We start from the raw sequence: 17,232 nt of genomic DNA on the forward strand, positions 1-17,232 counted from the left end.
ATAGAACCCCGTTAGTGTAGGTGTTCTGGAATGAGTAAGATTTTTAAAAATATATATTTTATTGATTTTGTACAGAGAGGAAGGGAGAGGGAAAGAGAGTTAGAAACATCGATGAGAGAGAAACATTGATCAGCTGCCTCCTGCACACCTCCCACCGGGGATGTGCCCACAACCAAGGTACATGCCCTTGACTGGAATCGAACCTGGGACCTTTCAGTCTGCAGGCCGACGCTCTATCCACTGAGCCAAACCGGTTAGGGCATGAGTAAGATTTTAATGAAACAGACTATAAGTAATGATCAGAAGTATGGGTGAGAACCTGAGACTTGCAATTGGTGTCTGAAGTGGGGTGGGGGAGAGGGCAGCTTTGTGGGACCTTGCCCTTAACCTAGGGGGCCTGCACTAACTCTGGGCAGTTAGTGACAGAATTGAGTTAAATTGTAGGACACCCAGTTGGTGTCCTCTGAGAACTGGAGAATTGCTTGGTGTGGAAAACCCACACATCTAGTGTCAGAAGTGTTGGTTATGAATAGAGCTGGAAACGGAAGTTTTTTCTTTAGGGATCTGATGAAAATGGTTGAGAAACACTGGAACTGGTTGTATATACTTAGCTCTATCTTAGAGGAAATCCCCAGGTATCATTGTATTGATTGTAAAGGTCAAACTTCTAGGGAAGTCAGAGTTTCCGTTATATGCATTAAAGACATAACAAAATGGTCCAGGAAATGAAGTGGTTAGGAGTGTTTACAATTGGGCTATGCATTCTAATGCCTCCATCCATATCAGTTTGCTCACTGTATAACCTCTCCTATGCTACCTGATACCTGGGCTACTCTCCTGAGAGAGTAGATGGCTAATGCCTATAATATAAATTGTTTTTTAAAAAGAGAGTAAGAAAATTATTAAATAAAAATTTAAATTTAGTGTTACAGAAAATAAAATACCAAATTAGTGAGAGGAAGGATGGTTCATGAAGAGGGTTCTAGTGGGTCTCTCTCTGCTAGGTGATCTTGGGAAGATGGCACCCTGTCTCTGGACCCCAGTTTCCCTAGGATAGGGTAGAGTTATACCAATGCTATATTCTATGGAACTGAGTTCCTGAGTCAGAGTGTGTTGCTCCTCTTTATCCCAACACCTAATATTGGAGAACTGAAAAAATTACTTGAGTAATCTCTGACAGCTGTCTAACTGAGTATTATCGTCAAAACTAAGATAAATAAGACATATAGTGATTTCTCTCTGTGTGTAGAAGGCAAAATTTGGTGGTGGTGGGGGTTGTAAGAGAAAAAGAAGAGGGAATTGTGAAAAATTAGAGAAGCTGGAAGGGAATAAATGTGTGAGTCAAATGGTGAGACTTTGTTTTAGGAAATAATGCCCCAAATTGTCCATAGCAAATGATGGGAAATCTCTTCAGATTAGTCACTGTGGTAGCACTTACAGGCCTCCTTCTGCAGCCACCTTGTAAAACATTTTTGGTAATCTTGCTTTGGAATTATTTTTAGAGCTGGCTATGAACTACACATAAGATAAATCATCTTTTTCTTCACCATAAAGTCTTGTTTCATTGCTCTCATAATTCCCCACCCTTGGCTCTAGATGATATTTTGACTTGATTCTAAACATTTCTTTGAGAATTTTCAAGAGTGTGCTTCAGACTCCGGAGATTGGATTTCACAATGGGAGCATTATTAGAATTAGTGTAAAGCTTTCCTTTATGAGCCTTTGAAAGGACAGTGCTCATTTTGATGTTTAGGTCACTTTATTTAGAATTTGTAGCCTGGGCCTAGCCGGTTTGGCTCAGTGGATAGAGTGTCGGCCTGCAGACTAAAGGGTCCCAGTTTGATTCGGGTTAAGGGCATATGCCCGGGTTACGGGCTTGATTCCCATTGGTGGGTGTGCAGGAGGCAGCCAATCAATGATTCTCTCTCATCATTGATGTTTCTATCTCTTCCCTCTACCGTCCTCTCGGAAATAAATAAAAATATTATAAAAGAACAACACTAGGAGGACACACACACCAAGTATTAATTGGCATCTTTAGTGATTTAAATTTTCTTTATACTTTTTCTATTTCCAAATTTTCTACAATGAAAAAAAATCATTTATAATCAGGAAAAAGAGAAAATACTGTGTAATTACTTTCTGGTTCAGTTCATTATGTGCTCAAGGATTGGCAGAAATAGTTGCTGACTTGTTGAGCAAGCGTCCCCAATGTCATAGGAAGAGCCCAGATCCACGTCTCCAAAATCCAGAACCAAATGCAGTGTTTCAGCCTATTTCTCTAAATAAGTGCTGTTTTTAATAACATATTTCAAAGTTTTATCCTTTTCAAGCAGTAGTTTAGTAAAAGAATAAATCAGTTCTAATTCTTCTTTATTTCAAAAACATTTAAATTTATCAAGCAGAAGTGAAATGTGATATAAAAGTATAGGCTTATTTCCCTGATACCAGTGAAATCATTTCTGATGAAGCACTGCTTAAAGTAAGTTTTTATGTAAATAGTATGGTGTGGTTTAAAAATACCATTCAAAAATAGGTACAGCTTTTCTGTGTAAGTTGAAATATCTTAGCTGTGCTTATGGTAAGTTTGATCATGTTTATCACATGGGTGGAAATGAAAATATTTTGTGGGGAATAAAAGGGGATGTGAAAAACTTTAAAATATGGGGAAAACGAACTTCTTAAGATGATGCCAAATAATTGTGGCTTTAAGGAAATAAAAACTGAAATATGAATACAGAAAATACATAACAGGTCATCTAAGGCATTTTGGGGCTGTGTTTATGGAAATTCTTAATATTGTGATCAGTATATATAAGTTTAAAGTAAAAACTTCTATGTTTAGCTAATGCTTGCACCTCTGTCATTGAGGCTGTCAGCAGATATTTCAGCATCTCTGCTGTATACTTAACACTATGCTGGGAGCTGTATTGTCTGTGTGTACAAGGCATTTATAATATAGTTAAGGATGGCAGATTGACTTCAGACAAGTACCTATGCTAGCATTTCTCTCAAGGCCTAATTGAATAGTAAGGATATAAAAGGCAAATGGCACTGAGGTAGAAGTGATTGTGAGCCAAAATCATCTGGAGAAGTTTTCCAGAGTAGGGGGAAGATATTTATAATGTTAACAGGAGGTAAGATGGAATCTCTTAAATGTTTTTATTCTCTTTTTTCATTGAAAATATTTTCCAGGAATGACTTAAAACCTGAGAATTTTAGCCAAAAATTTCCTGTCCTCCATTAGTAGATCTGTATCAGTGGTTCTTAATTGGAGGTAATTTTGTGCTTTCCCCACCCCCAACTCTGGGACATTTGGCAATGCTAGAGGTATTTAGTGGGTATAGGCAGAGATTCACAGGACTCTCCCTGCCACCCACACACACACACACACACACACAACAAAGCCTCAAATGTCAATAGTGCTGGATTGAGAAACCCTTTCTACGTACATTTGAGGGACAGTGAAAGGATAGTGAGTCTTAACCAGAACGGAAACTCCCCACACTCCGGATATTTTGAATTTAATTGCGTCTATAGATGCTTATGGTGTACAAAGGGTTAACCACCTGTCTGCCACTAGTTTTATGTGACTAATGCCTCCAGGAGTTATGGGACTGGGCTGGAATTAATGAGAAGCATGAAAGTGGTATATGATTAATTATTCAGTCCTGAGCTTAATTTAGTTGAAATCAGTCTAAACCAGGGATATAATGAAGTATTATGGACAAAAGAGAACTACGGGACATGTGAATAAAAAGACATATTTTTGTATTTGACCCAGGTTTGTGTCATATCCAATATTTGTATCTTAAGCATTGACTGTCTCAACATTTATTCTTTACATGTTATCTCTGGGCTTAATGGAAAGAGGAATTTATAATTAGAGAGTTCTGGATTTCATGTTCAGGTTCTAGCTGTGTGTTTTTGGACAAGTTATTTAATCTGAGTTACAGTTTACTCTGTAAAAAAAGAATAAAATAAATCCTCTGTAAAGAAGATAACAAAATAAAGGAGATAAAAGTTGATTTCTATTTGTGTATAGAGGGCATATTTTGTTAATTGTGAGGATTAAAGGAGTATTGCATCTTTAGTACTGAGAATGTTAGCTTACACATTCAGAGTAGGGCAAAAGTAGGTTTACAGTTGTGAGTACATGAAACAGTTTATTCTTGTATAATTATTATTATTTTCCATATGAACAATTGTAAACCTACCTTTGGCCCACTCTGTAGTTAGCACTCAGTAAATGTTAGCTATTATGATTATTAACCCTTATAATAGTTCTGCAAGGTAAGAAATGTTATACCCTCTGCATAAATCTAGAAACTGAGGTACAAGGGCATAACTTGTACAAGACCACGCAGTAAATAGAACTAGGATTCAAATCCATGCCTTTATCTCCAAATTTATGTGCTTATCATATTACCTTGATAAATCAGTGGAGAAGAGCAAAAAAAATTAGAAGGAAAAATACTTCTTTAAAGAATGACTCTGCCCATTCCCCATATTAAAATTTCCCTTTTTGCCTAGGTTTTTAATTCTCTACATGTCTCATGGAATGCATGTCAAAATTTCTATGTGAGATGGATTTTGTTTCTAAAATAACCATGTGCCTTTAGATTTGTAAAGAGATGTGCACGTAATTTCACATATTACAATTTTTTCGAAACTTTCATTAAAAATAAATAATAAAAGCTCCTCCCAAGGTTTAGAATTTCCCATTTCAAATCTTTATTCTAGAGGCTGTGGTTTTGTTTCTGACACTTCCTGGAAGAACTCTATGCTCATGACCAGCACCACTGGATGTTTTTCTTCATAATACTGTCATTTTTATCTATCGTTCCACTGGTGCCAATTTACTAGTCTACTGAAACTGAATGGGATGGTTTCATAACCAGAGTTTAATATACTCACTATGCCTTTCAGAATAATTGACTTAACAACTTCCCCTTTCCGCCGCTCTGAGGTTCCAGAAGAATCATTTGAGTAGGTGAATTAATTTATTCCTTCCTACTCTAGTATTTTGTGGTATCAATAAAACCATAGATACTAAAGCCAGTTTCAACAACTACCTAAAAGAATAAATCCTTCTTAATAGGATGACATTTCCATGCCCTGAATCCGGTGGAGAAAAATCTGGCAAACAAGGGAATATTTGTGTAATCCTTTTCTATAAGAACTAGTAGCCCTGCGCACAAATCCACACGCCAGTAGCTCACCAGTAGCTCGCTGCCCCGCCCTCCTGTAGCTCCCTTTGCGCCCCCTGCCACCCTCCCTCATAGCTTGCTGCCCTGCCCCCTCCTGTAGCTCTCCGCTGCCCCACCCTCCTTCTGATCCATGATCCGGTCGTTATGCAGTCCGTCTTTATGCTTTGCATATTACGTCTTTATTATATAGGATAGTCTTTACAAAGGGTGCACATGGGCAGAATTTTGCTAAACGTTGAACTAACTAAGCAAAACTGAGTTTCTTTAAAATTGTAAATGTGTAAAGTAAAAGCCAAGATTTTTGAGCAATCGGCTTTGGATAAACAAACATGAATTGTTTTAATAATTGTGAAAATTTATGCTTAAAACTTTTTTAAAATATAAGCAGTAAGAACATAGTGAACTCTCTTGTTAGTTAACTAAATCCTCCATTGTTTATAAAAAAATACTGAGCAACATCCTTCCAGCTTATTTTAATTAGCCCAGAACCTGATTATAAACTCAGTCATCTGTGAACCTTAGAAGGATTCTGAAATTTAAGGTTCTTGTTTTTCTCTTAAGTAATTTTTAAAAAATATCTAAGCCCAGCCAACTCAAAGTTACTGTCAAGAGACGATAAAGAATGCCTCTTTACTTTATAAAATCACAAACTTCTAGAGCAAAATGGACTTTATCAATCATGTATAGCAACCCTCTTATTTCACAGGACAGAAATTTAAGGCACAGAAAGATTGATTGCTTTGTCCAAGATCGCACTGGTAGGCAGAGCCAGGAATGAAATCCAGGCTTTCTGACCTATCCCACTTCTCTTCCCACTATTCTGACTTTTTCATAATTTTGAAAAATTGGGACGTTCATTTTTTTATTGTGTAAATACATTTAGCACATAATCATTAAATTAACCACAAATCTCTTTGACTAGTAAACACATGAACATGAAATGAAAAGTTTACGGTATTCAGTGACGAGTCTAGCTCCCTCGCACTCCTGCCTATCCCAGATCCCCTCCTTCAAAGCAGCCATTTGAAAGAAAGGCATTTTAAATAGACTGCTTTGGTCTAATAACATACCCATGCTGACATTATTCTTCTTGGATTGCAGTCTGACCTGCCAAGGTTAGATATTGCCCAACAGTGGAAAAACATAAGCAGTGGAATTGGAATATGGAGAGATTTGTGAATTAGATTTGAAAATTACCCAAATCCAAGTTATTTTCAGTAACAGAAGTATTCTCTTACAGCAGTACTCCATTACTCAGATAATGCCTTTTGTACAAAGAGCCTAAAGTACTTTATAAGAGCCCTTGTGTATCCTCATGACATGTGAAATCCCAGGCTGAGTATTGCATAATTGCATACAACTGCTGTAAAGTCTATAGCACATTGGCCAAAATGAAAGAATGATGTTGCTGTTTGAATAAACCTCCCTAGTTAGTGGAACCGTCAGTGTGGGACACCACATGGAACTGTACTCAGCCTCTTCAGCCTACCTCGATGAAACCTCAGTGCCTGGCCCTGGATGGGGCACACCCAGGCATTTGGCCTGGAGAGTTCCTCACAGAATGAGCAAGCTGGATGAGGACGTGAAAGGGGCTCCAGGGTGCACCTGCACCTGTAGCCCTGCTGCCACAGGTGAGGTTGTGGAGCAGGAAAAGCATCAGGGCAGCAGCAGGCTTTCAGAATTGAAGCCTTCAAAGCCTCTTAGCAGGATCTTGATTCAGATCAGCTAGCCTCCCTACTGCATGGGTTGATAGCCATATGCAGTAGGGAGGCAAGGCAACTCCCCATGTGGTGAGAGGTCAGGTTGGAACAAGCTGCAATCTAGACCCAGGAGGCCACACATTGGCTTTGTCCCTGTTTAAAAGGCAAATCTCCCCCAAGGGAAAGGAAGGAGGGCTGAGATAGATGCACGTGGCTCTCTTCTATACCTATGTGTGACTGAGCCTCTGACAACAGTTTCACCTGGCAGGGGCGAGGACGCAGGAAGTTTGTAGGTGGTTGAAAGAGAGAGGAGAATGGGTGTAGAGCTAGGGAGAGGAAAGGCAAGGTCGGAGGAAGTTGTCTTTTTTTGAGAGAGTTCTTTGGCTTCTCTACTGTTAGACTCTTGAGCTGTGGGTTTCATGTTTTACTCTGCGGCAGTGTTTTGTTTTGTTTTCAGTGTCCCTGATGCTAACACTCTCCTGGAGTACTTGGTAAAAGTTCAGATTTCTTGTCTTCTGTTTCAGAAATTCTGCCTCCATTGGAAGTAGGGAGAATACTGCCTACTGAATACTGGGGTAGTTTTAATAAGTGCCAGGTGGGTTTGGGGGAACACTATCCAATCAGGGCTCGGGCCTTTACTTTTATCAGTTCTAGATGTTCTGCTCTAGATTTGTCCTCCATTGTAAATACAAATATTGAGAGTATCGGGGGCCTTAACTGCAAGTAGCTCATTTATATCAAAATTAGAGCTGTATTTCAAAAAAGGCATGCATGTTCCTCTTCACTTTAAAATACTGGGATATTACTAATTCATAGTGACTATTAAAACATCAGTGCTGTTGCCGAAACCGGTTTGGCTCAGTGGATAGAGCGTCAATCTGCGGACTGAAGGGTCCCGGGTTCAATTCCGGTCAAGGGCATGTACCTGGGTTGCGGGCACATCCCCAGTAGGGGATGTGCAGGAGGCAGCTGATCGATGTTTCTCTCTCATCGATGTTTCTAACTCTCTATCCCTCTCCCTTCCTCTCTGTAAAAAATCAATAAAATATATTTTAAAAAAAAACCACAAAAAACAAACAAACAAAAAACATCAGTGCTGTTAATCTTGACAAACAGAGGATTTGTTATAATGGTTCTGTCATTATATTTGACCTGGACTAATACTCTGATTTTTGAAAATTATTCAGTATTTAGAGAGTATGGTAATTGGTAATAACTATGTTTTACAGTTAGAACTTTTATAATGAGGAAATAGCCATTGTTTTGTCATCACAGTCATTTTAACAACTTAAAATGTAAGTTAAAATTTTCAGTGGTTGTATTTTTTCTTTTCAGATAGGAACCAAGGCTTTGGCCTTCTCAGCTCATTGGCTGGAGCAAACCATAACATTGGATCAGCAGATCCATGTCACTCAGAGGTAAAGATTTTGCCTTTATCTTTTCTCCTCTTTTACTTTAATTCCTCCTTGTCATTATGAATTTTTCCTTTTTCAATTAAGAAGTGGCAGAGAATACTAAAAATATATAAAAGGAGAATCTAAAGAATTCTCTTGTGCCTGGTACCTGTGAGAAAGGCTGGTTCAGCATCAAAGCAGTGAGCCGTTCAAGATGTTTGCAATCTGGGTTGTTTCATGTGTTCTTGTTAGCATGCTTTTTAAAAAGTGCTAGGATTTCCTTGAGGCATAAAGTTGCCTCTTTAAACATAAAATAAAATTGATGTTTCTTTTTCAGTACTTCCCATGTATAAGGCCCTGTACAAATCTGAGGCAAAGTCCTTGTCCCCAGAGAGCTTAATAGGCTGATTTCAACCCTCTGTCCTCAAGGACTTTGGTCCAAGTTTACCTTGGTCGTGATGCTGGAACCAAAGGCACATTAGGGCCACATTGTGCTTCCAGACATCTTTTTCATCAGTCTCTGAGCTGTTTATGATATGCTCATGTTCATTTTCACATTTCGAATAAAGCATGGATCTTAAACAAAACAAACTATGTTTTAATAGTAGCAAAATCATGACACTTTCTAATTTTTTTTTTAAGGAAAATACTCCTAAGTTAGTGAATTTTTAGCCATTTATTTTTTAAAAAATGTGAGGTTGAACCTTCTTCACCTCTCCTTGTCTCTAGCTCCTAATATGGCTTCTCTAAAGACAGCCAATGGGTGGAAGTGTGAGCCTTTTGGATTTAGTTCTCAAGTAGCCTACTATTAAAGTATTGCTTGTGTGTTGTGTGTTTTCCTTAACAGCAGCCCCGTTTGCCAGCAGCAGATAGGACTGAATCCCTCCTGGATCGTCGGAGTGGTGCAGCTAATACAGCAGATGCTCAGGTCGATAGCATTGTGGGTAAGTTCCTCCTTTGGCTGCTAAGAGACAGTTCTGTGGAATTTGGAATAGCCAATGTATCAGGGAATAAATCATCTGGGGAATACTGACTTTATATATGGGCAAGGGAAGAAAGTTGATAGTGTAACCCCAAATGAATGTGAGCCTTGAGATGGCTATTAGAAAAAGGAGGAAGAATAAACACATTGCAAATCTATATCGTTTTTCTCTCTGATTCTCTTAGCAGGATCTTGATTCAGATCATCTAGCTAAAACAGACAGGACCAGATGGTGAAAAAGCTTTATATCTCCTTATTACACAGTTTTTTTCATAGTATTTAACAGTAGTTAGAGTTGACGGTATCAAGAATAATATAACTTTATAAGCCCTTACACTTCCTTTTAAAGTTCTTTTATACCCACTTTCCCACCTGGTAATTAAGTTTGGGAGAGAAGTTATTTTATGGAGATGATGGTGAGGCCCAGAGCAGTTCAATAATTCGTCTAACAGTATCTAATAAGAAGGTCCTGGAACTGAAACCAGAATCTAGTCTGCGGTCCAAAAGCCAGAAAGCCAAGGAGCTTAGTTGAAATAACTATAAATATTCTTTTGTTAGGGAACTACTATATCTCTACTTTCTCTTTATGCCACAGTAATAGTTGTTTGCAGGCCCGATCCACTAATGGATGTTAAAATTAATAGATGAAAATTTTAGAAGAAACATGACATTTGCATAGTCTAAAAGCATTTCTGCTAAGGTATTTATTTATTGCAGAGGGGAAATAGTAACTTTATATTAGAAAAACTTACAGATACTACTTCAAGTGATGAAGATGACCTCACCAGTAATAAGATATACTGACATCATCTCCCCCTGATCTATACCAGACAGGCCCTCACTTTTGTGCTATTTATGCCAAGGTTGCATAAACTCAATCTAATAATAAGAAGACATTAGACAAACCCAAATTGAGGAACATTATGCAAAATAACTGACCAGGGCTCTTTAAAAGTCATAAAAGATGAGGAAAGACTCAGGAACTGTCAGAAATTGGAGAAGTCTAAGGAGATTTGACAGCTCAATTCCGTGTAGGATCCTGGAACAGAGAAAAAAGGCTTTTAGTGGAAAAGCTGATGAAGTTTGAATGAAGTCTGTGGTTTAGTTAATAGCACTACACCATTATTAACTTCTTGACATTTATAATTATAACGTGGTTATATAAGATGTTAACATTGAGGGAAGGTGGGAAGGGCATATACTATTTTTGCAACTTAAAAAAATCCTCACCCAAGCCCTAGCCGGTTTGGTTCAGTGGGTAGAGTGTCAACTTGCGGATCGAAGGGTCCTGGGTTCAATTCTGATAAAGGGCACGTACCTCAGTTGCAGGCTCCTATCGTGCAGGAGGCAACCAATCGATGTGTTTCTCTCACATTGATATTTCTCTCTGTCTTTCTCGTTCTTATCCACTCTCTCTAAAATTCAATGGGAAAATATCCTTAGGTGAAGATTTAAAAAAATAAGAAAAAAAGAATCCTTACCCAAGGATACATGTTTACTAATTATTAGAGGAAGGGGGAGAGGGAAAATGAAGGGAAGGAACAAGGGAGAGAGAGAGAGAAATACTGATGTGAGAGAGAAGCATTGATTGGTTGCCTCCTCTAAGCGCCCAGACTAGGGATTGAAGCTACAAATGTGTCCTGATTGGGAATAAAATCCGCAGCCTTTTTGGTGTACGGGACAATGCTCCAAGCAACTGAACAACCTGGCTGGGGCTTTGTTACGTTTTTGTAAAGCTAAAATTACTTCCAAAAAAATTTTTTAAAAATTTATCTTTATTGTTGAAAGTATTACAAATGTACACTTTCCCCTTCCCTTTGACCCCCCCCTTCACCCCACACTTGCCCTTTGCAAGGCCTACCACACTATTGTCTATGTCCATGGGTTATGTATATAAGCATCTAAGTTCTTTGATTAATTTCTTCCTTTGCCCCCCCCCCCCTTCTTCCCTCTGAGATTCATCAATCTGTTCCATGCTTCCATGTCTTGGATCTCTTTTGTTAGTCAGTATATATATATATATATATATATATATATATATATATATATATATTTTTTTTTTTTTTAAGGCAAAGCTAAACCAACAGACGTAAAACACTTCAACTCCATGTTTCCCTCCTTTCTTTACTAAATTTATTTCCATTCTTCACCTCCCATTTACTCCTCAGTGTGTTCCCATCTAACTTCTGCCTCCATATCCCAATAAATCAGCTCACCAACAAACTCCATGCCACTGAATCTAATAGATGTCTTCCATTTCTCCTCCTGGCCTCTTGGCAGCATTCAATATTAGGGAGCAATCCCTTTTGAAACAATATCTTTTCTTGACTCACCCAACACATCTTAGTTGGGTGATTTTTCCGTCTTTCTGGTTATTCCTTCTCTTTCTTTAGAAATTTACCCTTTTTTTTACCCAGGCTTTAAATATTGCCACTCCTCAGCGCTCCACTTAAACTCCTCTTCCAAATCTGTATCTAAGCGTGAAGTGATTCTATCCATGTCCACAGTTCAATTGTCATGTATACACAGACAAGTCACAATTTTTTATCTCTAGCCCTGTATGCCAATTGCCAGCATGACATGCCCACTGAACTAAAGCAAATTTATTAACCAAAATGCATTTTTAACACCAAATTATCTGTGTGACATTGTAGTAGATGCAAAGGATTATAAGTTATCATCCTTGTCTTCAAGGAGCTTACAGTCTAAAAATGCAGAGGCAGGCCTTGTAATGGTTAAGGTTGTGGGCTTGAGTCCTAAACAACTGGGTTCAAATCTTGGCTCTACCACTAGTAATGAAATGACCTGGAGTAAGTTAGTTAGCTTCCATAGGCATTAGTTTCCTCTTCTGTAAAATAGGGGTTAACAAATCTTTCCTTACAGTGCTGTGGCAAAGGGAAATGGAATGGTGTAAGTTAAAGCACTCGGTGGTGCAGATACAAAGCAAACTCTCTTACTATGGTAGTCTTTATTATAGCAATGTGGCGAGGTGTCAGAATACAAAGTAGCATGTGCCAGTGCCAAGACAGTTCCGTAAACACTGAGTGTGGGATGCATTCAAAGGAAGGAGACAGACCTGTGTGCTGGGATGGTCGGCCTGGAGTGGAGGATGAGTTAAAATTCTCATTAAACTTGGATAATGAGGCAACATACTGAGATGGAAATAGTAGAGGATTGGTACTAGGAGTACAGAAATTTAAATCAGCTTTACTTCTGAATTATTGTAATTTTAGATGAGTTCATTTTTAAACCCAGATTTTTTAATGTGTAAATTGTGGCCAGTGAAATCTGTCCTAGCCACCTTATATGGATGTCAGTAATAGTTGTGAAAATATATGTTATACAGTAAAAGATGGTATAAGTTTTAGGCATTTATTGCTGAATCGGTGTACTTTAGTGGATAGGGTGCGAGTTTGATGGGGGAAAGTCGAAGAAATAGGGGGGAAGGTCTTAAGGGTCTGTGGGGTTGGGGAGGTCGGGCCCGGAGTAGGTTTGGAGTATACTGGGGAAGGAAGAGGAAGATCGGATTGGAAAACGGCTCAGCACAGTACCTTTCTCATTGCGAACCGGGACGGTGCCAGCTGTGGACTGAATGGGCAGTTGTTTCATGAGTGCGCTTGGGACCGACATGTTCATGGCAGCGGCAGTACTCCCAAAACTTCACTGATTCCAAATAGTAAACAGCTATCAACGTCAAAGAACAGAAAAACCCTCTCTAACTAGAGGCCCTGGACGTTGCAACATGACTGAAGTGAACACCACTTGGGGAGCTAGAAAAACCGGAAGTATGCGACCAGAGGATTGTGGGATCGTGGAGGACGCCCTAGGCGCCTACGGCTAGAACGTGAGCCTGTTGTTGCACATGTACATAGTCAGCCCTGTAGTCCTCAGTCTCGCAGTATTTGGACGTGACTTCTGGCGGGAAATTATTTCGATTGAGGTTTGCTGTTCCCTTGTGGTGAGGAAGATCAGAATTAAAGGTTTCGTTTGTTACCTTGGTTTGAAGCAGAGGAAAATGGGATAGCGACGATAAGAAGCTTTGGAGATAGTAAAGGGCAGTTTGTCCAGACTGTTGAGAGCTCAGAATTAGAGTTTAATTGGGATAGAAATCCTGCGAATAGCACCTGATGCCTGAAATCTGAGCACTTTACTTTTAGGTTTTCCAGTTCAAGTTTTTGGAGACTGCCTATTAAAACATTCCTGGTTGGAAAGTGCAGAACACCACAGCCCCTCATCCAGGATGCCCCCCCCCCCACCCCACCCCAGGGAGTGGTTAGGGCCGATGAGGCAGGCAGGGGCGGTTAGAGGGGATGAGGCAGGCAGGCAGAGGCGGTTAGAGGTGATGAGGCAGGCAGGCAGAGGTGGTTGGGGCGATCAGGCAGGCAGGCAGAAGCATTAGGGGTGATCAGGTAGGCAGGTGAGCAGTTAGGAGCCTGTGGTCCCAGATTGTGAGAGGGATGTCTGACTGCCGGTTTAGGCCCAATCCTGAACCAGAAGTTTAACATCCCCTGAAAGCTCCCGGATTGCGAGAGGGTGCAGGCCGGGCTGAGGGTCTCCCCCCACACCGCCCCCCGTGCACGGGCCTCTAGAATATAAATAACGTGTGATAATGTGTTGAATCCTTATTTCAGATCCTATGTTAGATCTGGATATTCAAGAATTAGCCAGTCTTACTACGGGCGGAGGAGATTTGGAAAATTTTGAAAGACTGTTTTCAAAGTTAAAGGAAATGAAAGGTAAGCAGATGAATCCATTGTGCCTAACATGTTCCCATATTGATACTTCCTGGTTTTACATAGTAGGATTTTATTTGGTAACTGCTGATTCAATTCCATTCTCTGGTCTCAGCTATCTTGAGAAACATAGCTACTGAGAGACTGTGCCATCCTCTGGTGGTAAAAATCCCCTGGGGTAAATTTTCCTCTTCCTTTATTCTCTTTCCTCTTATTTTCCCTTCTTCTCTTGCCTCTGTTTCTTTCAGTGTGTCTCATTAATGTGGAATCAGTGACACCCTACCAATTTACTCACATTATTCCCATCTGGAGAATTTGGAAGACTTAAACTTCCTAACAGCTATAATGACTACACCATAAACATGTCTTTGAAACCCATCTCCCATCTCCCAGTGTTAGAACATCCGTACACTCCAGATTCTCTTGTGCTATTCGATGAGTTTCTTAAGATATATTTTCCCCCTAGACAAGGCTGCGACGCTTCCTCACGAGCAGAGAAAGTTGCATGCAGAAAAGGTGAGACAAACAGTCAGGTATTTATTACCTATAAAAGGTCCAGGCTGTTAGAATTATAGCACTTATTGATTAATTATACTTTTCTACTTCTAAAATGTCTTAGTGTGAATTTTTCATTGGATTTTAACTTATAACTAATTGAATGTTTACATAGTAGTAACTTAGTTGCTGCAGTCAAACCAAGATTTTTCAAATGTATGTTGAGTGACATGGAACTTGTATTGAGACTCAGAATGTTTGCCTTTCTAACTATTGGGCTGGAAAACACAGTTATTTTGTTTTAGTTTGTTATTACCATCGTCACACATGTTCCTAGCAGGAAACATACATGGCTTATGGTACTGTGTTGTATGAATGTGTCATAATTTATCCAGTGCACTTTTGGACAGGTCATGTGCAGTTTTTGCTTCTATAAAGAGTGAAGCTCTGCATATCCTTACACATCACCATTGTACACAATTCTGATTATATCCTGAGTGTAAATTTCTAGAAGTGGAAGTCCTGGGTCAGGATATTCAAGGGTTTAGATATATGTTGCCAGAGGGTTGGAGGGCAAGGTATAGAATTTTAGGTCTTAATCAGTTCAAAGTATGACATAAAATGAGCTGAAATTTAGCTGTTGGCTAAAATGTGTTGCATGTTTCTCTCGACACAGGTTGCCAAAGCCTTCTGGATGGCAATTGGGGGAGACAGAGATGAAATTGAAGGCCTTTCATCTGATGAAGAACACTAAATTATTCCTACTAGGGTTTGACCAACAAAGATGCTAACTCTCACGACCTGAGATACTTTCCTATCAATCCCATTATGTGTTGCTGAACTTTCCATCATCTTGTTGGCTGCCTGATTTTTTCATAGGATCCTCTTTAGTTTTTAGTAGAGGGTTAAGGAGAAAGTTTTTCTCCCTCGAGATATTGTAAAGGAGTGAGGAGTATAATGACAGTAAGGACTGATAATTTTTCAAATATGCTTTTTTGTTCTAGGAATGGGAGTGAATGAGAGGCTCAGAGGTTGTGTGTGATTTGCCCAAGTTAACACATTAAGCGCCCAGTCAGTCACCGGTGACTGACACTATACTTTCCGTCTGGAAGACGAAACAGGCTGGGCGCTTAACGTGTTAAAGAAGAAGCCACTCTTAGTCAACTTTTCCGTAGCATGCCCTGTGGTCACGCTTGATTCTGCAGATCAGGAGCTTGTGCCACCTTTCCCGGGTGTTCTCGATTTTCTGCTTCCAAGGAGCTTGCTGCTCTGAGCTTTGATACTTTTGCTGGGAAGAAAGGAAGCAGCTTCATATTCAATTTGTGCTGTAGTATAGGTGGGGCCAGTGGCAATGGCCCTCAGGTTAATATCTAGCTAAAAAGTTGCTCTGGGCATTTCAATTAAAGTATAGTGTCTGAGCTCAATCTAGAAAGTATTGAGGAGCCAGTGTAACATTTTATACTATAATAAATGAGGCAAAGGTTTCCTACTCTGGTAGGGATAAAACAGATCCCTTTACAAAGTTGGGGGGTAGGGGAGTGGGTGCGGTTTGCATGTGTGTAAGAGACAGAGGGGAACTTAAGTAATTCTCTATAATGGGCTGTTGAAACAATCTGTGATCACACACGGAAGTTTTGGCATTGCCTTTATCATGAATAAACTCTTCTTCCTTAGAGTTTTCTTGAGATGTCAGAGCTGTGTTGTCACATTTTACACCCTCCTCTCTGAAAGACAGAACACTGCCAAATAGTAATACTAAGGAGTGAGTGAGGTGGAAAAGGATGTGAAAACATTAGGCAGTGAGTCCCTGAGTACCTTGTGTTACTTCCTGGGCTGAGTGGGTCAGCCCCATGGGAACTGACCACCAAAGGGAAAGTTTCCAAAGGAAGAGTTGGAAATATAGCAAATAACCCAGCACTGTGGTGGCCACTGCATGGCTAAATGGCACAGGGCCCCAGAGCTGGGTGGTGCTGGCACCGGGGCTGAGCACTGCTTCTTGGTCTAGTGTGCTCACTAGCAGAAACAACTTTCAGACCCCTGTGCTCCATCTTCCAAGCACTGGGACTGAGGCAGAAGCAGAAAGAACGGAGGGCTCATGGTGCCAGGCCAGGGCAACCACAGGAGCGAAGGTGGCAGTGATTGGAGCATTCAGGAAGAGCCAACTTCGGTGGCTGTCTTGCTTGGTGACTTTTTATTTATTTATTTACTATTCTGAAGGATTATTCACCATTCCATCAGTGTTTCTTTGAGATGACTAGATCAGCCATTCATTAAGAATATAAGGAAAGTTAGCTCCTTGCTGCAAAATGAAAGGTGGAACATGTTTTTCTTAAAATATGAGAGGTTTTAGAAAATAACATTAGGATCATTGGTTAGAGAAATCAGACTAAAAAAAAAGCTGTGAACTTGATCTTGTGGCTTAAACAAAGCCAGATTATTAAAATGTGATTTGTTTATAAAGTCTGCTAATGTGTATTGTTATGATTTTGTTGTTTAGTAGAGGATGTATATGGGAGAAGCCTTTCTTCCTCCATTGGATTAGGCATAAATAGTGAATAATGTAAGAGTTTGTCAAACTCACTATTCTGGATCCAACATGCATATGTATACTGACAACTCACGTTTTTAAGACCTCAGCTATCAGCCCCTTCTAGGGGAAATGTGAGATAAAAGAATACAGTGGCATCTACTAAAAGCCCAGGTTAAGAAGCGTGATCA

General features: G+C 39.7%; 1 protein-coding gene across 1 annotated transcript in view; it reads left to right on the forward strand.

Annotated features, from left to right (window-relative positions):
• AAGAB (alpha and gamma adaptin binding protein) overlaps window positions 1–16,977 on the forward strand; it is a 46,893-nt gene extending 29,916 nt beyond the window's left edge. Inside the window, exons 6-10 of the mRNA XM_080644643.1 lie at window positions 8,246–8,328; window positions 9,152–9,248; window positions 13,918–14,022; window positions 14,486–14,535; window positions 15,191–16,977. Coding sequence (XP_080500769.1) covers window positions 8,246–8,328; window positions 9,152–9,248; window positions 13,918–14,022; window positions 14,486–14,535; window positions 15,191–15,268 — 413 coding nt within the window. The 3' untranslated portion in view covers window positions 15,269–16,977. The remainder of the gene's footprint in view (window positions 1–8,245; window positions 8,329–9,151; window positions 9,249–13,917; window positions 14,023–14,485; window positions 14,536–15,190) is intronic.
• Window positions 16,978–17,232: the final 255 nt, after the last annotated feature.

Source organism: Plecotus auritus (assembly GCF_963455305.1).
Source record: "Plecotus auritus genome assembly, chromosome: 1".
Taxonomy (NCBI): domain Eukaryota; kingdom Metazoa; phylum Chordata; class Mammalia; order Chiroptera; family Vespertilionidae; genus Plecotus; species Plecotus auritus.